At 45.3% G+C, this 25,265-nt stretch overlaps 1 protein-coding gene across 1 annotated transcript in view; it reads left to right on the top strand.

Moving 5' to 3' along the window:
- The window catches only part of CRYL1 (crystallin lambda 1), a 133,695-nt gene that overhangs the window by 102,505 nt on the left and 5,925 nt on the right, over nt 1–25,265 (top strand). The window contains exon 6 of the mRNA XM_056132804.1: nt 21,961–22,066. Within this exon, the coding sequence (XP_055988779.1) occupies nt 21,961–22,066 (106 nt within the window). The remainder of the gene's footprint in view (nt 1–21,960; nt 22,067–25,265) is intronic.

Raw genomic sequence — 25,265 nt, 5'->3', positions numbered from 1 at the left:
TACGTGTCCAGCCCATCTGATTTTTGATGTCTTGGCAAATGAGACAGCGTCCCTGATTCTTGAGCGTTGACGAAGATCAGAACTCCGGATTCTATCTCTCATTTGAGTGAATCGTGATATTCCAAGCATAGTTCTTTCGATTCCTCTTTGAGAGACCCGAATAGCGTTCTCATCCTGTTTTCATAGGGTCCAGGTCTCTGAGGCATATGTTAATGCAGGAAGAATAGTGGAATCAAAGAGATGTGCTCGTAGCTGGAGGTTCTTTGTCCTTTTAGTTATTTCTTCAATGCTCTTGAAGGCATTCCAAGCCGCTCTCTTCCTCCTGCGCAACTCAGGTGCCAGGTCATTCATCATGTTGATTTCTCGACCTAGGTATATATAACTGTTGCATTCGGAGATGGTGGTTCCGTTGAGAGCGAATGGAGCGTCAGGAACAAGGCTGTTTCTCATAAACATTGTCTTCGTAAGATTCAGCTGTAGTCCTACTACATTACTAATGATCTCCACATTACTTAAAAAAATTTTTTTTTTAAACTGGATATCCATGACATAGACCATTACAAAGCGGTTCATTATTGGGTTTCAGTCATACAATGATCCAGCACCCATCCCTCCACCAGTGTACATTTCCTACCACTAATGTCCCCTCTTTCCTCCCCCACGATCCCCCAGCCCCCCAACCCTCACCCTCAGCTTCCCTCTATGGGTGGCTCTTTCCTTCTTGCTCTCTCTCCTTTTCCTTTTGTGCATTATGGTTTGCAATACAGGTGCTAAGAGGGCGTGGTGTTTGTTCAGGGCCTTTGGTATTTTTTATCAGGATGGTAAGGTTGGAGTAGCTTTACAATTGGGTGGCAGCTTTGGGGTGTGGATGTGACTGCCGAGGCTTCTGGAAGTACAGGGAGGTAGGGGGAGGTAGCCCATCACAGCTCCAAGAAAGCCTGGGGATTTCAGTCACAAAACCCACATACCAGAATTTTCAACAGATTATATCTTGCTGAGGTTTTTCCTGAGACAGTGGAGTCAGGTCAAAGATATGGTGGTGATTTTGTATTGTGGAAGCAAGAGGCTGCCAGGGGTTCTGCTTGGGTGGACACAGGCCAGTCTGCCCACCTCCCCTCCAATTTACCCCAGTCTGTTCAGCCATGTGTGGGTCCAAGACCTTTTGATATTTTTTGAGATTTATCTATGGGTCTCTGAAATAAGGCCAATAAATAGCTTGTATAGCTGAGTTGGAGGTGGTTTGTGGCCGTGGCTCCCACATACCTAACTTTTGACCATTTAATTTCTCGGTAAACTTGGTCCCAAGTTGTTGGGGTCTGGCCAAAGGCTCAGCAGCAATTTTGGGGTAACAGGAAGCCTGAAGGCACCATCAGGCTGCTGATGCACTTACCCCGCAGGTACAGGTTGACGTGCTGGCAGCACCATACCCCTGAGCTTGGTAAAATTTTGTTAATCCTTCAATAAACTTCTCCACTAAAATCTTATGGGATCAAAGATTTCTTCTTCTTTGTCTTTGTTTTCTTTTTGTCTTTCTCCTCTTCCTCCTTCTTCTCTTCCTCTTCTTTTTCCTCCTCCCTCCTTCTCCTGCCTCCTCCTCCCTCCTCTCTCCACCTTCCTCCTTATCCCTCCTTCTCCTTCTCCTTCTCCTTCTCCCACTCCCTCTCCTTCTCCTTCCTCTTCCTCTTCCTCCCCCCTCCTCCTCTTCCTCCTCCACTTCTTCCTCTTCCTCTTCCTCCTCTACTTCTTCTTCTTCTTCTTCTTCTTCTTCTTCTTCTTCTTCTTCTTCTTCCTCTTCCTCTTCCTCTTCCTCTTCTTTCTTTTTGGGGCTACATCTGACAATGCTCAGGGGTGATTCCTGATGGTGCTGGGATGAGGGTGGGGGGAATATGGGATGCTGGGGATCGAACCTGGGTTGGCTTTATACAAGGCAAACACCCTACCATGATAATATTGCTGTATTATCACTCTGGTCTCTGGGCTCAAAGATTTCTTATTCAGGAGTCTGTGGAGTATGAATTCATTTTCTTTTTCATTTCATTTCATTTCATTTCATTTCATTTCATCATCCTGTTATTCGTCGATTGCCTCGAGCAAGCCCCAGTAACGTCTCTTTCATCCTAGCCCTGAGATTATATTCAGGGCTCTTTAGGAGAATGAGACCCATCATTGTTACTGGTATTTGGCATATTTGGTACGCCACGGGAGTTTGCCAGACTCTGCCCTGTGGGCAGGCTACATTCGATAGCCTGCAAGTTTGTCCAAAGTAGGAATGAGACAATAAGATGTCATAAAAAAAAAGTTCTGATAAGCATTTGCGGCTGCGCGGTTCGGGGATCTGGATTTTATAGTCTCTGAGTCTTGGCCGCTGATGGGATTACACGGCGCCAGGGGGCCAGGTGGTGGGTGTGACCCCCGCCTACTGGAATTTGGAGGATCTGGGTGGAAGATGCTCGACTCCAATCCGAGTAGGCTTGGAGGTCTCGGCCCCGGAACCCGCGTGGCTTTGTCCCTCTGCCAGTACCTTCATGTGTGCAGAGAGTGGTCTCAGCATGGTGGTGGCTGGTCCTGGAGGTCTTCGGCTGCCGGAGCCCTGGTCGGGGCGGGGAGGAAAGCTCAACCCGCTCCCCTCCAAGGGGCCCCGGCGAGGAACACCCAGGTGCGGGGGCAGAAGACTGCCATTTTCTTTTAATGGTTACAAAATTCAAGTTTCTGTTTCATTTTGGTTAAGCTTTAGTGATTTGTGGTTTTGGAGATATGGTTCCAGTTTTTGTTGATTTTGTTTTGTTTGGGTCACACCTGGCAATACACGGGGTTACTCCTGGCTCTGCACTCAGGAATTACTCCTGGCAGTGCTCAGTGGACCATATGGGATGCTGAGAATCGAACCCAGGTCGGCCCCATGCAAGGCAAATGCCCTACCCAGTGTGCTATCTTTCCAACCCCTCTTGTTGATTTTTAGGAGCCTTCAGTTATTGCTTAATTCTGCCTTGTTTTCCTTTTCACTGCTTGCAGGGTCGAGAATAATAGTTCTGGTTTAGTGACAGTGTCTTTGTCCTTCTGTTAGAGATTTGGTAACTTGACGAATTTATGTTTATTTATGTTTTGAATTTTATGTTTTGAATTTTAGAAGCCAGTGTTTCTTGCACTTATTTTTCTTGGTGGTTTTTCTGTTTCCAGTTTAACTTGCTAACTCAGGGGAGTCTAACCTTTCACTTTAACCCAAGCATGCTTGAGGCATGCTAAGAAAGGTCAGAGGGAAGGAGTGAGGGAGGCCACGGGGTAGCTTGTAATTGTGGGAGCTTATGAGAGGATCTAAACTGTAGGAGAAGATATGAGGATAAGGAGAGTGGAGTGAAAGTACAGTACATAGGACACTTGTCTTACGCGTGGCTGAACCAGGTTCAACTCCCGATGCCCCATGTGGTCCCTGAGCATGACCAGAAGTGATCCCTGAGTGCAGAGCTAGGAGTAAGTCCTGAATACTGTTGGGTGTGGCCCCAAAACTAAAAAAAGGAGAAAGTCTTTGCTGGATGGGATCCTGGCTGTAGGACTCTGTTCATGGCTGAGTGTGTCTTGCCCCCTGTGGCCGTGAGAGGGAGCTATGACTGGGAGATGATATCCCCGGTACACAGGGTACACAGGGGTGAAGGAACTGCTTTCTGTGCAAGGCTGTACACAGTCTTCATAATGGAGCTGCCAGCTGTACGTCTCACCACTGTCTTGTGGCCTGAGATTAGGTCACTGGGTGACAGGATGCTGTGGACTGGGAATATGATTTTAAGTCAGAGTTTTTGAGATAATGAGTACTGTAAGGAAGTGGTGTGGTGATGAAAAACTGCCCACACAGTTACTGAACTGCACTGCCCATAAATTCTCTCGTGGAGATGAGCAAGGTGAGCCACAAATCCGGATCCTCTGACACAATCCTATTTTTTAAATTTTTATTTTTAATTCTTTTATTGAATCACCGTGAGATACAGTTACAAAGCTTCCAGATTGAATTTCAGTCATACAATAATCCAACACCCATCCCTCCCCAAATGTACACTTCCAAGCACCAATGTCCCCAGTATCTTTCTCGTCACCCAGATACCTGCCTCTATAACAGGCACCTTCCTTCTTAATCTCTCTCTATTTTGGGGCATTATGGCTTGCAATACAGATACTGAGAGGCCATCATGTTTGGTCCTTTCAGCGCACATCTCCCATCCCGAGCGATCCCTCCAACCATTATTGACTTAGTGGTTCCTTCTGCATCCCGATTGCCTTTTCCCCCATCACATGAGGCCGGCTTACAAACTGTGGAGTGATCCTCCTGGTACTTGTCTCTACTGTCTTTAGGTGTTAGTCTCATATTATGTTATTTTATATTCCACAAACGAGTGTAGTCATTCTATGTCTGTTCCTCTAAGTGAAATCAGAAAGACACATTTCACTTTGCATGATACTCTCCATGACCATCTATTTAAAAGAAAATTTCATGACTTTATCTTTGCTAACAGTTGCATAGTATTCCATTGTGTAGATATACCAAAGTTTCTTTAACCAGTAATCTGTTCTCGGGCACTCGGGTTGTTTTCAGATTCTGGCTATTGTAAATATAGTGTAAAGTAAATATAGTGCTGCAATGAACATACAAGTGCAGATATCATTTCTACTGTGCTTTTTTTGCATCTCTGGGATATCTTCCTAGAAGTGTTATTGCTGGCTCATATGGAAGCTCAATTTCTAGTTTTTGGATGAATGTCCATATTGTTTTCCAAAAAGACCGGACCAGTTGGCATTCCAACCATGAATGAGGGTTCCTTTTTACCCCTATCCGCGCAAACACTGGTTGCTCTTGTTCTTTTTGATGTGTGCCAATCTCTGTGGTGTGAGATGATATCTTATTGCTGTTTTTATTTGCATCTTCTTGATGATTAGTGATGTAGAGCATTTTCTCATGTGCCTTTTGGCCATTTGTATTTCTTTTTGGAGGAAGTTTTACTCATTTCTTCTCCCCATTTTTTGATAGGGTTGAAAGTTTTTGTTTTGTAAAGTTCTACCAGTGTTTTGTATACCCCTTATCTGATGGGCATTGGGTAAATAATTTTTTCTTTTGAGGTGCAGAAACTTCTTAGTTTAATGTAGTCCCATTTGTTTATGGTTGTTTCCACTTGCTTGGTCAGTGGTGTTTCATACTTGACGATGCTTTTAGCTTCAACATCCTGGAGGGTTCTGCCTACATTTCCCTCCATGTACCTTATGGATTAAGGTCTGATATTGAGGTCTTTAATTCATTTGGATCTGACTTTTGTGCTTTGCTTTAGACAGAGTTCATGTTTTTGCATGTAGCTATCCAGTTTTCCTATCTGGATGCCCTTGATATCTTTTTCTTGCCTAACTGCTATGGTAAGTACTTCCAATACTATATTGAATAGAAGTGGTGAGAGTGGGCAACCTTGTCCTGTTCCTGATATTAGAGGGAAGGCTTTTAGTTTTATCCCTCTGAGAATAAAGCTGTGTGCTTGTGGTAGATGGCTTTGATTATGTTGAGGAAAGTTCCGCTTTGACTCTCATTTTGTTGAGTGTCTTTTTTATCATAAATGGGTGCTGGATCTTGTCAAAAGCCTTCTATGCATCTATAGATATGATCATATAGTTTCTATTCTTCCTTTTATTGAGGATATAGTGTATTATGTTGATTAACTTGTGAGTGTTAAACATCCTTGCATCCCCGGGATGAATCCTACTTGGTTGTGGTGTATGATCTTTTTGATGAATCGTTGTATTCTATTTGTTAGTATTTCCTTGAGGATGTTTCATATGTACTCATCAGGAATATTGGCCTGTAATTCTCTTTCTTTGCGGTCTGTCAGCTTTTGGCATGAGGATGATATTTGCCTTATAGAAACTGTTCAGAAGTGTTTCTGTTTCTTCAATTTCCTGAAAAAGCTTGAACAGGATTGGGAGTAGGTCCTTTGTAAAGGTTTGGAAGAATTCACTAGTGAATCCATCTGGACCAGGGTTTTTTTGGGGGGGAGACTTTTGATTACTATTTCAATTTCCTTGATGGTAATAGGTCTGTTTGGGTATTCCAAGTCTTTTTGGGTCACATTTGGGAGATTATAGAAGTCCAGGAATTTATTAATTTCTTTGAGTTTCTCTTGTTTTATGAAATAAAGATTCTCAAAATAATCTCTGATTATCCTTGGAATTCCTGTGGCTTCTGTTGTTATGTTCCCCTTTCATTTCTGATTCTGTTTATTAGGGGTCTATCTCTATTTCTTTGTGAGTCTTGCTACTGGTTTATCAATCTTGTTTATTTTTCTCAAAGAACCAGCTCTTGGTTTTATTGATATTTTGGATTGTTTTTTTGGGTTTCCATGTCTTATGTGGGCTTACTCTTCCTTTTTGAGGAATGATTGTAGAGCTATAAATTTTCTCTTAACATTGCTTTTGCTGTGTCCCATAAGTTCTGATAACCCATGTCTTCATTCTCATTTGTTTCCAGGAATCTTTTTATTTCTTCCTTGATTTCCTCTCTAACCCCCTGGTCCAACATTGAGGTGTTTAATTTCCAGGTGTTTCATTTGATTCTTCATTTTTGTATGTGATTAACTTCTATCTTCTGTATATCAAAGATAGTTCATTCAATTTCTGTCTTCCTGATTCTATTGAGGTATATTTTGTAGTCAAGCATATGGCCTATCTTGGAAAATGTTCCATATGCACTGGAAAAGAATGTGTATTTAGGTTTTTTTGGGGGGGGCGGAATGAAAAGCCCTGTTTACATCTATTAGCCCTCTTTCTTCCATTTCTTCCTTCAGAGCCAGTACTTCCTTGCTGAGATTTATTCTCATTGATCTATCAGAGGTGACAAGGCAGTGTTGAAGTCTCTGATTACTACTGTGCTGCTGCCAGTGTCCTCCTTGAAGTCTATTAGCAGTTGTTTTAAGTATTTTGCTGGCCCCTCATTGGATGTGTATTTATTTAGGAGAGTAATTTCTTCCTGCTGTATATCTCTTGATTATTAAAATATGGCCATCACTGTCTGTCCCTTCTAATCTTTTTTAGCCTGAAATCTATGTTTTCTGACACTGCTATGATCACCTGGCTTTTTTTGAGGGAGATGTTTGCTTGAAGGATTGTTTTCCATCATTTGACTTTGAGTCTGTGTTTGCTGTGGCTGTTCAAATGTGTTTCCTTTAGACAGCAGAATATTGGTTTTGGTTTTCTAAGTCTATTTTGCCACTCTGTCTCTTAATTGGTGCATTTAGACCATTAACTTGAGAGAGATTATTGTCATGGAATATTGTGTCATCCTTCTGTAGAAGGTTGTTTGTTGTGCTTGTGGGATTTGTCTTGTCTTCCAGTAGCCCCTTCAGTCCTTCTTTGTTTATTTTAATGTAGGAGAGTATTGCTATTTATTCAGCTATTGATTAGGCTGACTGAATTGGACATGAACTCCACCTTACCTTTATTTTTCCTTTTTTTATAAATTTATTTATTGAATCACCATGAGAACAGTTACAAAGTTTTCGGGTAGAAGTCTCGGTCATATAATGATGAAACACCCGTCCCTTCACCAGTGCCCATTTTTCACCACCAAAAACCCCAGTATACCCCCCATCCCACACCCTCTCCCTACTTGTGGGGCAGATGATTTCCACATTACTCTCTCTCTACTTTGATTACATTCAATATTTTGACACCAGACCCACCATTATTATTTGGGATTTTACCCCAACACTCAGATCTGTCAAAAAGGCAACCATAGACAATTTGTTTTCTATTGCTGGTTATGAATAACATATGATGTTGTGTGGTCACAGTAGTGGCCACACGATTTTGGAATTCTGAAATTTTAACAATTAAATCTGGAGGGATTTCTGCCCAAACCTGCTGGGTTCTGAGATTTGTTCCTGAGTCTCTGGGATCATGACCGTCAAGCAGCTAGATTAGGAACCAGAGAGGCCACTTGTGGGCAGTGACTTGGGGTTTCATTGGGGTGAGGAGGAAAGGGCTGGCTCCACCTCCATCCCGTGAGGCCCCACGTCTCGTCACTGTGTGTCTAGTCACTGCGGGCCCAAACCTGACTGTCCAATGGCTTCTGGAGGATGGTGGCCACCAACCCCCCAAGGGAGAGCAGGCGGAGGGGCAGCACCCTCTCCCCCCTGGGGTCGCCCGGTGCCAGTGACCTGCTGCGGGGACCGGATGCATTTCTGCCAAAAGCCGCTGGGTTCTGAGATTTGTTTCTGAGTCTCTGGGATCATGGCCGTTAAGCAGTTTTATTAAGAACCAGAGAGGCCTTGCCTCCAATTATGTAGCTGAGCCGGAGGTGGTTTGTGTGTGTTTCTTGCACATACCTAACTTTTGGCTGTTTACTTTTTTGGCAAACTTGGTGCCAAGTTGTTGGGGTCTGGCCAAAGGCACAGCAGCAATTTTGGGGTATCTAGAAGTCTGTCCTTTTAAGTTTGGTTTTGAGTCTAGGAAGTTCCTGAGCTGTTGTTTACCCATGAAGTAGTATGTTGTTCCTTCAAGTCTGAGCAAGAGTCTAGCGAGATAAAGTATTCTTGGTGAGGCGTTCATTTCATCTAGTTTTTTCACTATATCCGCCACTGTCTTCAGACTTGGATAATTTCATCTGATAAGTCTGCTGTAAATCTAAGGGATGCTCATTTGTATATGATTTACTTCTTTAACCTTGCTGCTTGCAGTATTCTGTCTCTATCTCTGATATTCATTGTTCTGATTATGATATGTCTTGGAGTCTTTTTGTTAGGGACTCTTTTAGCTGGTATGCTTCCGCTTCTTGGATCTGGATGCCTACATTCTCCAGCTCTGGGAACTTCTCAGCAATGATATCTTTAACTGTTGCTACTTCATTGGGCTTGCCTCCCTGTCCTTCTGGTACTCTGATGATTTTTATTTTTCCTCTTGAATTCATCCCCTAGGTCTCTTACTAGCTCTTGAGCTATTTTGAGGTCTTTTTCCATTGTATGTTGTTGCCAGTATGCTTTCTGCAGCTCATCTTCAAGCTCACTGATTCTGTCGGGCTGTTGTCATTCTACTGTTGAGGGAAACCACTAAGTTTTTAACTTCATCTACGGAATTCTTTATTAGTGACACTTCTCTTTGTAGCTTTCTTATTTCTGCTCTCATTTCTTCCTGTACTTTGTTGCCTGTCCATTCCACTGTTTCTTTCACGCCCTCCTTTAATTTACTGGATGCCTGTTCCACTGTTTCTTTGAGCTCATTGAGCATCCTCACCATTTCATCTCTGAATTCTTTATTGGAGAGATTGTATTTGTGGGATTCCCTGTTGAGGCATCAGGGCGCATTTCTTCATCCATTCCTCGTGGTGGGGGTTTGTACTGTTTCCTCATGTTGCTGTGGTAATATGGAGGTGTATCCCTCCAGTTCGTTAGCAGTGTCCCCCTCTCACTGCGAGGGAGTATTCTGGGCGAGCTCAGTCAATGGTGGTCTCCTTTTCCCCTCTTCAAGAATACTAACTTCCTCTTTGGTGCTCCTCTGTGACTTATGTGGGACCTCTAGTGAAGCTTCAGAGGATGTTTTCTTTTACATTAGGCTTGTTCAGATTCTTGTATTCACCATTATTTTGGTAAGTTTTGGGAGTGTTTTGATTGGAACAGGCTAATGGAGTATTGACCTAGTATGCTTGGGATAGCCAGGCTGTCCTCGTAAGAATTAGATAAGGGAGGTTGAGATGTGAGTCCAAAGTAATATGAAAGGAAATTAAATGCTGCTGCTGGGAGCCCCCCCGCCCCCCCCCACACCACCACGCCGCCATACCTGTGGAGAAAGGGCCCACATTGGTGCCGGACATAGTTTAACATTCTACTTCCAGTGCACTTCTAAACCCACAGGAGCACCCTCTTGCCTAGGTGCTAATGTGGGCACTTTAACTGAGGAGGAGTCTCCCAGTTTTCTGTGGCTGCTTGCTGGGCACACTGCCCCAGAGCATGTGCTATAAATCTTAAGGATGCTGCTTTGTTTGCAAATTCTGTCTCTATTTCTGATATTGCTGCATTCAGAATTTTATCTCTATCTATGGTTTTCATCATTCTGATCAGGATGTGTCTTGGGGTATTTCTATTTGGGTTTCTTTGAGCTGTTCCCCTTTGGGCCTCCTGAGTCTGTGTGCATGACCCCTTAAGCTCTAGGAACATCTCAGCAATGATGTCTTTGACATTTGCTTCTTCATCAGGGTTTTCTTCCTGTCTCTCTGAAACTTCAATGATTCTTACGTTATTCCTCTTGGCTTCATCCTGATTTTCTCTTAATATCTGTTGCTTTATTTTGAGGCTTCTTTTCGTTCTTTGCTGTTGTCTATAGATTCTCTGCACCTCATCTTGGAGCTCACTGATTCTGTCCTCAGCAGCTGTTACTCTGCTGCTGAGGCCTTCCACTGAGTTTTTCATTTTACCTATCAAGTTTTCTAGGTCTGTCATTCTGGTTGTATTTTCATTTGCATTTTTCTCATTTTGTTTCTCATATCCTTTTGTATTTTACCAGTAGTGTGTTCCATTGCTTCTTTGAGCTCCTTACACATCTTTAAAAGCTCCATTCTAAATTCCTTATTTGAGAGGTTATAAAGTTTGTCATTACTGTTTGATTCATCTGGGCTAGCAACTTCACTTGCTAAGCCTCATGAGTTTCTGCATTGTTTTACCATTATGACCTTTGTGTTTTGCAGTTTTTTCCCGTGTCTTGATGTATGTTGTATGTGTCTTTGTGTGTTATTGTGGGCTATGGATAGGCTATGGGTTAACTAATTGATTTGTTAGTATTTATATAGATTTGTAGGGTATAGATGAAGTAACTTCTTCGCACAGTCGCGATAACGTCTGTGTGGTTTTGTGGTTAGAGATTTTAAAGGTATGCTGTGAGGGACACATTCAGGGGTGATGCTGGGGGTCCACACACCTGGTTTGAGAAGTTAGATTGGCATGTTGGAGTTGATGGCTGGCAGGGGAGGGCAGTTCCCAGGCGGGATGCTGGGAGACAGAGCCTCCCTTCGGGTGAAGGGGGCCAGAACTCGGGGCGGGGGCAGGGGGAATGTCGCTGGCCCATGGGGTCCTGTGTTACATTTCCTGGCACCATTTTTCTTCTCTCAGTGCTGCATTACTTTTCATACTGGGGACTTAATTCCAGTGATTTGCAGCATGTTACACCTTTTTAATTTGCCTTTTCTTCCCCATGTTTGATTCTCAGCATGTCTTGGGTTTGTCTTTGCCCTTACTCAGGCTCCCAGGAGGTAAATGTATGGCTTGGCGGAAAGACTCTCACTTGATCGCTTCTTAGCTGCCGTTTTCAACCCTGCTTTTCTGACACCAAATATGGCTTGTTATTGTGAGAGAGGCGGAAAAGTTGGCTTTCACTGTGATTTGATTCATCTGAATGAGAAAAAAACACATACACATCAGGACCCAGGGTGGTGGGTATGCGTCTGCAGGAGGAGTTGCCTTCCGGGGCAGAGCTGATTGGAGGTGGGTTCAGCAGGCTTCCTTGCCAGCAGCCGCACACTGAGCGTCAGTCACTTCATCGAGCCATTTGGGCTTGGCTCAGGGATGTGAATCATGGCTAGGCTTCCTCTTCTGAGTCACGGGCATGTGTGAGCAGAGAAGGGCCCTGTGAGGGGGCGGCTGGCATCTGTGGGCAACCTCCTGCTTCTGCCTGTGGAGCTGGAGCATCTGAGCGGTGCGTCAGCCCCTGTCGTGGGCACAGCCAGCGGCAGCTTGCCGCTGTGGGTGGCTTCATTGCATTAGCATGTCCACTCACTCCTTGGTGACACAGAAGGAAGTGTGGGGCTGCAGGGAGCCCCTGTGGGCGTGGCTTCGGTTACCGGCCCACAGAGGCTGGCTGATATCCATTTCTTCATTCCTTTCACAAATGCCTCAGTCCAACTCTCCACACTCAGATGGACACCTAGCGGTTTTCCTTCTATTGCGGCTTGGGGAGACCTTGTTTCACTGATGGCATTTCTCCATTGATGTCTGCCTGAGCAGGCACCCCCAAACAGAGTTAGTGTATTACTGCCAGTTCCTGGAAAAGAGAGCAGAACCAAGCCCTGAGCATCAATGTGAGAAAGAAACCAAACCAGACTGAGCCAAGAGTTCACTGGCTCTGTGGTCCAGTATGGGACTGAAGTCCTGGACCTGCCAGGCTTGGGGACACTTCCTCCAGCCATAGCTCAGGCCACGGAAGGCGCAATTGTTGGAGAAGTTTGTTCTTCAGAGCAAAAAGACATTGGAAACAGGCATCTTTAACCTGGAATGTACCCAGCAGGGAACAGCAAGACTTGACATTGCTGCACAGGCGCTGGCCACAGCACTCTCCACCCACAGCCAGAAGAGTCTCCTGAGTGACCACATGTGACCAATCATAGGCACCAAGCGGACCCCAGTGCAACCCCTCCCCCATCCCACCTCAGCTCAATTATTTGCTTCATTATGTGGATTCTACATTTTTACATGTGAAGTTTTAAGGTATTTTCTTCTTTGGGGTCATTTGTTGAAGAAATAATTTCATTGAAGGCATCTGCTCAGAAGACTTCTGCTGTGACTGAGGCTCTTTTAACTGCCTCTCTCCTGACCCCATGTTCTTTGGACAGTTCCAGTTCTGCTTCTTTATCTTTTCCCAGTTGACCGGATGTCCTGCCCAGTCCTCCTTGTCCAGCATTGTCCAGGCTAGTCCTCCCCAGCTCTTTGCCCAGAAGTTCACTGAAAATTCCTTTATTAGGGGCTGGTGTGATAGTACAGTGGGTAGGGCATTTGCCTTGCACACGACTGACCCGGCATCCCATATGGTTCCCCAGCACTGCCAGGAGTGACTCCTGAAAGCAGAGCAGGAGTAACCCCTGAGCATTGCTGGGTGTGACCCTTGTCAAAAAAACCCCAAACAACAACAACAACAACAAAAGTTCCATCGTTTCTGCCCCTTTTTGGGCTCTACCTGCCAGTCCCACCACCCCACACCACCCATACCTGAGCCAGTGCAGAGGCTGCCCTGGCCTGGGCCACCCTCCAGCTCACCAAGATCCACCCTGATCCCTCTCCTGCCAGGTCCCTGTGGGCAGCACTCAGGTCACTGGGAACACGGCATTTTGGATGATCCCAGAACCACATGCAAAGGCCCCTCCCCTGCATACTCCAGGAGTGCTAACCTGCTCCAGGCTGAGAGAGCCCAACCCTGGGGAAGGTGCTCCCAGTCGAGGGAGTCGTGGCATCTGTTGGGTCCACAACCCAGAGGCACCATTGGGGTCATCACTACTGCCCCACGGCTGGCATGCTTCCCCTCCAGAGCTGGTGCAGTGAGCACCCAACCCTGGCGGCCTGTCTGCGCTCAGTGTCAGGCTTCCTGTCCATAGCTTAGGCATCAGCTCTCCAAGGCTTTCCCGCACATGCGCTCCATAAGCCTCAGGCTAGTCATCACCACAATCCCTCCCCACGCCCAGCTCCCCTTCCCCAAGAAGTCTCCTGGGCAGGAGGGCTGGTGAGTCCCAGTGAGAGCATGAACTGCTGCAGTCAGACCTGTCTTCGCTCCCTGAACACTGTATTTGCTGCTGAGTCCCTGAGTCTCCCATTGACCGGAACTTGGAGCGGCGATTAGTGAGAAGAAATAGACCGTTTTTACACTGCTTTTTGGTGGTGACTTTCTGAGTAATCACATTGGTCAACACCATTTTGCGAGAATGCCTGCAGGTTATTATTATTATATTTTTGAAACATTTTTTTTAATTTTATTAGTGAAACACCATGAGGTACAGTTGTAGACTTACAAGTTTTTGCACTTGGGTTTCAGTTATACAATGATCGAGTACCCATCCCTCCACCAGTGCCCATTCTCTACCACCATAGATCCCAGTATCCCTCCCCCCACCCCCATCCCATCCCACATCTGTGGCAGGCCATTCCCTTTTATTCTCTCTCTCCTTTTGTGTGCCGAGGTTTGCAAAAGAGGCACTGAGTGGCAATCATGTTTGATCTATAGTCTACTTTCAGCGTGCATTTCCCATCCTGGGAGAATCCTCCCAACACCCTTTACTTGGTGCTCCCTTCTATATCTGAGCTGCCTTTTTCCCTAGCATGTGCGGCTGGCCTTCAAGCCTTGAACCTCCTGGTATTTATCTCAACTATTCTTGGATGTTAGCCTGCAGGTTATTTTTAGTCTCCCCCATCCTCAAATGCTCAGACAGGCAGAACTGCAGCCATCAGAAGCTCAGTTCCAAAAGTGTATATTTATTTTGTTTTCTTTTGTCTGGGGGCTATACCCAGCTGTGCATAGGGCTTACTCCTAACTGTGTGCTCAGAGATCCCTCGGGGCTGGGCTCCGGGACCATATGGGGTGCCAGGGATCAAACCTGGGTTGGTCACATGCAAGGCAAATGCCCTGCCCGCTGTACTATCTCTTGAGGCTGCACAAAAGTGTTTAAAGAGCTGGATCTGGGTCATGTTTAAAGTAAGAGTTTATGAAATGAAAATGTGTTGCTATGACCTGCTTTGTGGGAATTGGGCTTCTCTGCAGTGAGGGATGCATATAGGGGCTGTTACCCACCTTTTCAGGTGTAAGAAAGTCTAAAATTGGATTGGCTTCTTAACAGTCTAGGTCAGTGGCCCCTGAAGCAGAGGAATAAGGAGAGAAGGAAGCAGATGGGGGGTGCCGGGCTGCCAAGTGGGGACTGCTGTGTCAGCCTTCTTCTGTCCCTGTGCTGGCCTGTGCTGAGGTGCCTGGAACCACGAGACAGGAGGTTGTGCAAGAGCCCTGAGGTCCTCCCTCAGATCCCTGCTCTTCTCACTCTCTCTCTGGGTTAAGCCTCTGTCAGAAGCCACACTAGAGCCCCCACTCAGGTGCTCCTGCCCTCACTGAACAATAATCTGCTCTCTCATTTCTCCTCTTGTACTTTCTCTGAAGATCAGGAACTCTGCCTCTGTCAGACGCCATTATACAGTTGTTTCCCTCCGAGCCCAACACTGCGAGGACAGACACACCAGGGCATTATCCGTGATCTCAAGAGCTCTGGAACATTCCTTATGCGAGGACAAAGTCCTTTCTGCTCCCTGCTCCCTCCTTTCCTTTTCATCTAAGAGCTCTGTTTTTAAAGACTGTTCAGCGGAGGACATGTGACCTGTGTTTTCTCTGCTGTGGTCAGCGTGTTTGATTTTCTGGGCTTCAATGTAGTCTGTGGAGAATATTTCCCTCCAGTTTCTTAAGTACTTTTGGCAGCTCTGTGATATTTCATGGAATGGTTCTGCTGTTAGCACCTGGTCTTCCACCTGACTGTGGGTTGCACAGGGCAATTTCCAGCTCTGGGCCAACATAAATGAGCCTCTGGGCTCAGCACACTTGTTACATATTCCCTTTAGCCCTCAGAATCATCCTCACCGTGGAGGTACCTGCAGGGAGAGCCACATTTCATCGTCCAGGATGGTGTCCCGAGTGCCACAGAGGACCTGGCCGCCTCTCCTCCTCTATGCTGTGTGGGCTTGTTCACAGTGGCCTGAGCATCATGATCCCCCCTTGAACTCATTCCCCATCCCTACTCCGCCCCACAGTGGCTGTTTTATGGGGATGATTCAGTGTACCGTGGCATCAGTTAACAGTGGTGCTCGACCAGCTCTTCCACGATTTAGCAAAATCCTTCTGTGTCATTCTGTAGGAATGTTTGCGCTCTGCCTCCAAAAAAACATGTAGGCATTGGCAAGAAGCCGAGTAGCACATCGACCTGACCACTGCCTTTGAATCTTTGCTTTTTTACTTATTAATCTTTTGTTTTTGTCGTTTTTGTTTTCTTTGGCCACAGCTCAGGGGCTACCCTGGCTTGATGCTCTGCTTGAGAACCTCTTCCTACGGTGCGTGGGGAACTCTGCTGGGCTGGGGAACTTTCCAGTTCCCACATGGAAAGTGACCCTTGGAGCCGTCCCCAAACCTTTACTTAGTAAAGCCTTGCATTTGTCTCTTCTTTTCCCTGAAAGGAAGCACAGGGAAAGTGAGGATGATTGGGTCCGTTCTTTTCATGCTGGCTCTGAATCCACTTTCATATTGATGTTTAAGTAAGGGTAGGTAAAGAGTTTAGACAACAAAACTATAGAAGTAGATATAAACAGTTTACATGAACTCATAGTTCTAGCTATTTTTTCGTGAGTAAACTCATAATTGTTTTTTATGGACCAGAGAGATACTACAGGACACTTGTCAGCATCAGCTGACTCTGGTTTGATTCCTGATGCCCCATATGGTCCCTTGATCCCCATCAGAAGTGATCACTGAGCACAGAGCCAACAGCACAGCCTGGTGTGACCCAAAACAAAAACAGAGATAATAGTTCTTCATTAAAACCTCCAAACCAATGGTGATATTATTCTCTATATCCATGACAGAGACTCTTGCTAGGGTTTTTCTAAGAAAATTAGCAAAATTCTCTCTGTACCAGTGCTTAGCCTAAGCCTCAGAATACATGGAAACTGGACACTTACCGAGCTTTACTTAATCCTTGCTTAGAGAAATGATGACAGTGCACTTCTCAGAGCCCTTTCCCTATGGCTTCTCTTCCTTTTGTGTCTTTGCAGGGTGTCATTTTATTACCTGACACCTTCCTGAGATAAAGCTTTTTCTGGACCACTCCCCAACCACCCACCCTCACCCCCCAGTTAAGATAATGAGTGGATGCCTAAAAGACTATGGCTGGGATGGGGCTATAAACTTGTAGAGGACCTCATTCAAATTACAGAGCAGTGCATTCTGGGAATGAGGGTGACTACTGAGTTAAAGGAATGCTTGCTAAACAAAGACTTGGGTGCTGTAGTGGCAGTACAGTGGACAGGGCACTTGCCTTACATGTGAATGACTGGGCCGTTCCCAGGACCCCATATGGTCCTCTGAGCATTGCAGAAGTAAGCCCTGAGTACTGCTGGATGTTTCCTCCCTTCCCCCAAATGAAAAAAAATAAACTAAGACTTGAAAATTCATGACCAATAATTGTAAAAAGTAGGCCCTCCCGTTGTTTGTCGATTTGCTCCGAGTGGGCCCAGTAACGTCTCCATTGGAGACTTTGTTGTTACTGTGTTTGGTATATCGAATACATCACGGGGAGCTTGCCAGGCTCTGGCGTGTGGGCGAGATACTCTCGGTAGCTTGCCAGGCTCTCCGAGAGGGGCGGAGGAATCGAACTCGGGTTGGCCATGTTGGCTGCGTGCAAGGCAAACACCCTACCGCTGTGCTATCGCTCCAGCCCAAAACAAAATAGACCAGAATAGCCCAAGTGCTGGGAATTAATTATTCAACAAGGAAAGATGGCATAAAGAAAAATAAGGAAGGCAAACGGAAATGAAGGCATGCAGCAAAGCAACAAAAAGGGTAATAGGATGATTAGGAAGAAGGAAAATAAATATGGGTACCTGGAAATCAATCGAGGAAACAGTAACTCAGTCATCAGAGACTGGCAGCATGAGTGTGTCCTTTCTGTGCAGAGCCCTGCTCTGCCATTGTTCCCCTTTTTCTATATTTCTTTAGAAGTCACTATAGTGGCCATTGTTTCCTGCTTAGCTTAGAGTTTCTCTTCAGGACTGCCTTCTTGCCCCACCTGAAAGAGTGTGGCTCCCAGACACCACCGTGCGGGGAGGGTCTTGTACTGAGTGTCTTCTGGACCTGGCAGTTGACTTGGTAGTTGAATGTCCCCTCTTACCCTGCTTTCAAATTCCTTTCCTATGGTTCAGGGATGTGGCATAGTGCATGTCTATGTGTATGAGACTGGGTTTGACCACTGCCACTGCAAAATGAATGAATGAATGAACAAATAAATAAAATTCACCGAAGGGTGTTTTCAGGTAGTTTTCTCCCATGGTCAAGTTTACTTGTTGCCTAAAAGGTTATTTTGTGAGTGTGATTAGCCTCTGTGATTAGTTGACTTTAAGTCCAGGAGGAGGAAAGTCTTAATAATGTAAGCAGCGTCATCTGCAGAGTTGAAAGGCCAGAGCAGAATTGAGGGTTTCCTGAACAAAGAGGAGATGCTGCCCACAAACCCCCTGTTGGCGTCACTTGAGATGAGTCATTGTGTGGGCAAACGCCGGTATCTTGCAATAGAATCTCTTCACGTGTCTCTCCCCTGCTGCTTCTGCCTTGCTTGAGAGTTCTGACATATTCCTCTCTGGACCTTTAATAGCACTTAAAGTTTGTGCCACCACAATAAAACAACCTGAGCCTTCCTCAGTACCCTCCTCTCTGCCTCTCTGCCCTCCCCCCTCCTAGTCGGGGCACTGACTTCTGGCATTCTGAAGGATCCACACTAGTGAGTTGTCTCATGGTGCTGAGGCTCAGGTACTGATGAATTGGATGTGCAGGTCATTATTGCAAGGAATTCTCACAACTCTAGCTAGACCACAGATTTTTTTTTCAGACCAGGATTTGAACTAACAAGTCATTTTGGTGTTCAGTTCTCTGTGGGAGTTTTGGGGATCATTTAACATCTTGCGATGATGATGATGATGATGATGATGATGATGATGATGATGATGATTTTAGTGTATTGAGGATTTTACCATGAAACGGTAAAGGACATGCTGATAGTTATGCTGCCATGTGTTCATTGAACCACAGACTGTGGCACAATTTCAGTGTCCAGTTCCCAGGGCTGACTCATGCACCAGATCATCCATTTTCTATATAAGCATTTGGTTATGCTTTTTATACCATTATGATTGTTAAAAATCATTATTATTGATGATATTATGCCTCTAAGTCACACATGTTACCAAAGCTTGGGGTGGAATGGAGCTCAACAGAAAAATAAAACAACTTGGGTTGTATTGGGTTGATAGATCAGGACTGATACACATGCTTTCTGTGCCAAGGATCCCAGGCACTGCGTGTCCCCTCAGCCACCACCCACAGGATCTCTGGCAGTGACTGCTGAGCATGGGTCAGGGAATAGCTCTGCTGGATGTGGCCCAAAATCAAAGAAGGAAAAACAAAAAGAAGAAAAAGGAAATAAAGGACATCTCGGGACATTTCTTGTTTCTAGATTTGGCTTCTCAGACTCGAGCTTGGAGAAACCTTCTAGAAAATCTATGTGGGGCATAAGGAACTGAGGAAGAGACACCATGACAATTATTTCCTTTCCTAAACTGATCAGCTGATGTATAGAGACTGAGAATGAGTTAAGTGGGACACGGACAGTTGGTGGCCAGTGTTTCTCCACCCTTACTTGATGATGCCACGTGGAACCCCTCCCTGACTTCGATGGGACTTTCAAATCTGCAATTATTCTGGAGCCTCTCCCTGTGGGGATATCTTTCCTTTTTGAAGTCAGCTCCAAAAGTATGAAACACAATGAAAGAAGAAAAGAGCCAAGGCAAATAGCAGGTCAGGCCTGGATGATCTCTGTGTGTGTGCTCTCCACAGAATAAATGCTGCAGTGAAAACTTAAGGCTTTTGGGAATGTTGACCTAGACCCTAGTGGGAGGCAGAGCCTGCAGGGCCTCTGCCTAGCTGCTTCGCCATGTGTTCCAGTTCCCAGCGAGTACAGAATTCCAAAGCCAGTGCCTCTAGGCACCTGATGCCTTTGGCAACAGATTAGGCGCCACTCCAGCAAGACAGGAGTGCTCTGAGCGTCAGCAGCCAGTTTTCTATATATTATTCCTTTTTTCCCCTTCCTTTCCTCCATGTGCTACGCCTCCCTGTTTGCATCTCTCCTGCATCTGGGGTGAATCGTATGAGTAAACTAGCTCTCCTCAGCAGTCCAGTAAACCTTGGAAGGATGATTCAGACCAACGGGAGCTCTGGCAGGGTGTCACCTGAATGGTCCCAGATCCATGGATTTGTGCAGGCTTCTTACAGAATGGGAACATTGGGATCTAGCAGATCCATCTGGACACAGTGAGCCAGGGCCCAATGGACAGCAGCTTCACGCTCTCCGATGGAGCTTAGCTTACCTGTGCTCTCTTCAGTAGTCTCTCTTGCTTCTGCACCTGGGAAACCTGTTGGAATGTGGTTGGCCACTGGAAATCTCCATAAACTGCATCAACCTGGATAGACAATGCCAGGATGATGGATCTGTGGTTGGGTAATTGGGATTCTGGCACCACAGAAGTAAATCCTAAAAACGTGGTTGAGTAAAAGAAGCAAGTCCCAAAAGAATGGATAATGTGATTACTTGTGGAGTTTTAAAAACTGGTCAAAAAACTGGCTCCTGTTTAGGAATGAGAAGTGGACGGTGATTCCTAGGGATCATGGGTATTGCCGACTTGGAGGTTTGCCTGTGGAACAAAAAGGATTGAGGCAGGCAGGCAGATATTGATGGTTCTGGGGTGGAATTATCCTCTAAACTGTGTGCGTGCTCTCTCAGCATGACTCTATGTCTGTGTATTTATTTCCCTCACTCCTGCACTCACCCCCCCTCCTGCGCCGCCCCACCCCACTCCACATGCACACACAGAGTTAGATGCAGTGTGGTCCTTCCAGACAAAGACTGTCTTACACACACTACCTGCCTCCTTTCACGTTCATGGATCCCGGTCCCCACTCACTCTCAGGCCTGAGATGGTCCATGTTTTCTTTCCTGGGAGCTTCATTCATTGCCTTTCTCTCACCCTGTCTTTGGGATGGGGATCCAGAAGTCGCCGTGGCCTGGGGAGCAGGAGAGCCAGCAGGGGGAGCTCTCACCCCCAGTTCCTAATCAGAGAAGAGGGCTCAGTCTCCCCAGCTCCACACATACCACCACTCCAATCCCCCACTGGCCACAGGACCCTGGTGAAGGCCTTTCGCTCCCCAAATGGCATAGACACCATCGGTAGTACAGCAAACTGCCCTTTCAGGGTGAGGCAAAAGCTTTGCCCCAAGCAAAGGAGGCACTGTAGGGTGGACCACTTGTTCAAGCCTGTTCCCAGGTGTCAGAGTTGTGCTTCCTTGCTAGGGTGGAGCTGAGATTTCCACAACCCAGTGACTCATCTGCGACCTGGGGCCCCAGTGCACTGGCAGTGGGGGCAGAGAGGGCAAGAAGGGGTTCTCTGCAGCAAGGTTGCTAGGGAAGAGGCTCTGCAGAAGCCATGCTTCCCTCACCACCAGTTGCTTGTGGAAAAGATGTCTTAGAGGTGACTTGGTGACTGGAGAGTTCTCCATGCTGCTGCCAGCCCCCAGGGAAGGCTTCAGGGCAGGTCACCTTCCCCACTGCCTTCCTGGTGAACGGGTGGGTTGTCTGAGGTACATGCATCTGGGGATGGAGAATAAACTAGTGGTGGAGTGCTGGACCACACAGGTAGTGTGTGTGTGTGTCCCTGAATAAGTAAATGAACCAGGAACATGGGAGCTGAGCTGAGCTCTGAGCTCAGTGCCTGGCCACTTACCTCTCACTTGACAATTTGCCTTGCAGTGTAATCTTAGGCCTCTCCTGTGCAAACACACCTTTCTAAGCTGTGTGCATTTCATCAAAGAATATTCCTTTTTTTTTTTAACACAAACTCATTAAAATTGAGCAAGGCTGGGCCTGCAGACAGACACAGCCTGGGAGCAACTTCCCAGCTCTTTGGGTGGCTCAGACTTGCTCCCCCAGATCTTAAGCAAATATATTTGAATGCAGAAATTCCCTCTGGCCCACTTCTGCCCGTGTCTTCTTTCTCCCTTTCTCCCTTTCTCTTTGCCTTGACCTTGATCCCTTTTACCAAAGCTGCAAATGTAGGTTGTAGCATAGAAAAAGGAATGCAGCAGCAGGAGAGTGCTGAAGAGTTCAAAGATACAAGTTTCCAGCTCAGGTCAATTTTGGCAGTGGAGAAAGTGATTAGGTACTTGACCTAAAAGACTCTCTTCAGGGCTCATGTTTCTCTATATATTGACATGCAGAATTGAATAAAAATAAAATTCTCAGTGTTCCGTTGAGTATTTCAGGATTCTGCTCTAAAGACCATAGGAAAAAAGTGATAGTAACACAGAGAACTCATGAACTGTCTGTCCCTTTTCTCCATTTAGGAAGGAATAGTGTCTCCAAATGACCTTGACCTTGTCATGTCTGATGGCCTGGGCTTGCGGTATGCATTCATTGGACCCCTGGAAACGATGCATCTCAATGCAGACGGTATGTTATGTTCCATGAGATCACCTGGGAATCTGATACTGTTCCGTGTCTGTATAGGAGCCCTGCCTGGTAATTTAGAGACAGTGGCTAGGCAGCGTCATGGTCATGAGCATCCCATGAGCTGTGGTTCTATGAGCAGGCTCCTTGTGGGGCCATATGGAAGCCCATGAGCAGGCTCCCTATGGGAAAGAGCACTAGAATCCAGCTGGATACAAGGAAAGATTTACTTTCCTCACGAGACCTAATGAACTGATTTAGAGGTAAGAAAAGGGGTTTATATGGGGAAGTAACCACTTGAAACTCTGCTGATATAACTTTTGCCTAAACATGAACAACTTTCAGCTGTGAGTTAAGGCTGGGCAGCCAGAGACTGGAGACTGGGCTGGTAACAGCAGACTTTTACTTTGGAAACAACTTCAAAGGACTTGGGGAGGAGGCACGAGCTGTGACCTGCTGACTCTCAGAGGAAGATCACTGGCGGAAGGGTGGGAAGCTTCCAAGAATGAAACTCTGTCAGCTTGATTGTAAGTGATTCAAGACGATGGCATGGTTTGAAAAACAAGCAGCAAAACCTATGTGGTTTCAAACGAAATAAGTTTGTGACAAAAAACAAAACAAAACAAAACCAAAAACCCACATAAATATTATACAAAATCCTGGAAAAATGTCATCTAATATTGTTAGCACTGACCTTTTCTTGGAGATAAAATTATGAGTAACATCTTTTTGTTTTTCTGCCTTGTCAGGAATTTTAATAGTTAATCATATTATTTTTACAATTATATTGTTTGCTGGTGATGCATATAAAAAAGGAATATTTTATATGGCTTCATGGTTTACCTTTAACAACAAATTCTGAGAAATAGAAATGTATTCTGGAAGAGGTAACTGGAATGTGGTCTGTCTGTCTGTGTGTGTCTTCTGAGGGCGAGAACAGAATATGAGACTGAAATGATAGACAGACAAGACTATCATGGCAGAAAAACTTTCGGGAAACTGAAGCAGAAGTAATGAAGTAATGTGAGTTGAGCTTATGGAGGCTTGTCAGGATACCTAAGTATTGAGGCTGGAAGTTACATTCTGGGAGTCTATTTGACTTTGAATTTTCTAATTGCATGATATTTCGGCAAGGGTGTGGACTTGGGTAAGGGTTCAGTACTTGGTGAGCCATCATCTCCCACAGATAGTTTTGTTGCAACTATTAATAGCTCAAGACAGCTTTATTAGATGTGCACCTGCACATAGTAGGTGCTGTTGTGGTTTCTTGAGTGCACTGTTGCATTTGACGTGTGGTACAGATGCAGTTTTGTAACTGAATTTTCCTTAAATATGCACTTTCTGAACACATCTAGGGAAGTGAGGTGTTCTCCCATCAGGGTTGACTTTCTCAGAGCGGTAACCACTGACTATAGGAGAAAGGAAAAGAAAGGCTCTTGTAAAAGTGAAGCAAAATTTTAAAAATAAGTTAAAGTCTAGAATCATTTCATAGATTTTTCAATCATATCTTTAAGTAATGCACATTCTTTTTTTCCCCATTTCTGGAAACTGCTGCTACTGCTTCCTTTCTTCCTTCTTCTCCTCCTCCTCTACCTCCTCCTCCTCCTCCTCCTCCTCCTCTTCCTCCTCCTCCTTCTCTTTCCTCTTTCTCTTCTTCCTCTCCTCCTCCTCCTCCTCTTATTCTCCTCTTCTTCCTCCTCCTCCATCTTTTATTGAATCACCGTGAGATACAGTCTCAAAAATTTCATGTTTGTGTTTCAGTCATACAATGATCGAACACCCATCCTTTCACCAGTGCATATTTTCCACCACCAATGTCCCCAGTATCACCCCCCCCCCCCCACACACACACACACACACACACACCTCTATGGCAGACAATTTCCCCCTTACTCTCTCTCTTTACTTTTGGGCATTATGGTTTGCAATATAGATACTGAGAGGCTATCACATTTGGTCCTTTATCTACTTTCAGCACACATCTTCCATCCTGAATGATCCCTCCAACCATCATTAACTTAGTAATCCCTTCTTTATTCCAGCTGCCTTCTCCCCCAGCTCTTGAGGCAGGCTTCCAACTATGGAGCAATATTCCTGGCCCTTGTGTTTACTGTCCTTGGGTGTCAGTCTCATATTATGTTGTTTTATATTCCACAAATGAGCCCTTCTATGTCTGTTCCTTTCTTTCTGACTCATTTCACTTAGAGTACTGCACATGAAGCATGTGAACTGCATATGGCCACTATTTGGTAGCTATCATCATTTTCTTTTTGTTTCCTTGAGAAAAAGAAAGTAATTTAGATATTATGGTGTCAGGAGAAATTGATAGGGAGAGAACTGAGAAGAGCTTTGACTCTGAAACAAATAGAAACAGAAGCCAATGAAATCAGAAACTTAAGAATCAAATGTGGGAATCAAATGCACGGCAGACAGGGAGGAGACTCATAACAATTTTTCAAACAAAGCAGATATGATAAGCAGACCTAATTGGCCTAATATGATAATGGTGGGCGGATGTAGTTTTCAACTTCAGAGCATTCCACAGGCCAGAGTTAGACGTTATGAGATCTGGCTGCGAACCAGTGGAAATGTTCATTATTCCACACTGTGTCACTAGCATCTATCAAGATTGGAGCTGGGAGGATTCTTTTCTCTGATGTTTTCAGAAAGCCAGTATCTCAGGTTACGGGCAGTGACTAGTCATAAAAGTCAAGGTTATGTAGAGGTGGTAAAAATGTTTTAGGATTTGTTTTTAATCTAATAATCATTTTTTTAAAAAGCACCTGACAAACAGGAAGCCTGTGTGCTGCCTTTGCCTTTTGGCTACTTTTTAAAAGCAGCTTCCTTGAAGGACAAGTTCTCAGAATGGCAAACTGGAGAACCTGTGGGGTTGGGGTCTGTATAGCTCACTGACCATTTAGCGCAGGTTACTTAAGTACAGGACACCTCAGTTTCCCCATCTGTAAAGTGGGTGGGAGAGGCAGCACTAAGGACTCTCCCCAGGGTGCTGTGAGGCTTCAGACAGATGGAAACTCTTTGCTGCACGTTGGGCAGATGCAATTATGTTCTTCATAAATTCTACATCCATGCAGAATTTTCTCTTGTTTATCTAATTCTATGTTTCTCCAGGTTTTGGTTTCATTTTTTAAAAATGCTCCCCCTCAAAGATTTACAGGGGCATGAAGAGAATGAATATACTGGG

Source organism: Sorex fumeus, unplaced genomic scaffold, assembly GCF_029834395.1.
Source record: "Sorex fumeus unplaced genomic scaffold, SorFum_2.1 ptg000095l, whole genome shotgun sequence".
Classification (NCBI taxonomy): domain Eukaryota; kingdom Metazoa; phylum Chordata; class Mammalia; order Eulipotyphla; family Soricidae; genus Sorex; species Sorex fumeus.
Note: the sequence above shows the minus strand (reverse complement) of the source record. Positions and strands in the feature narration are given on the sequence as shown.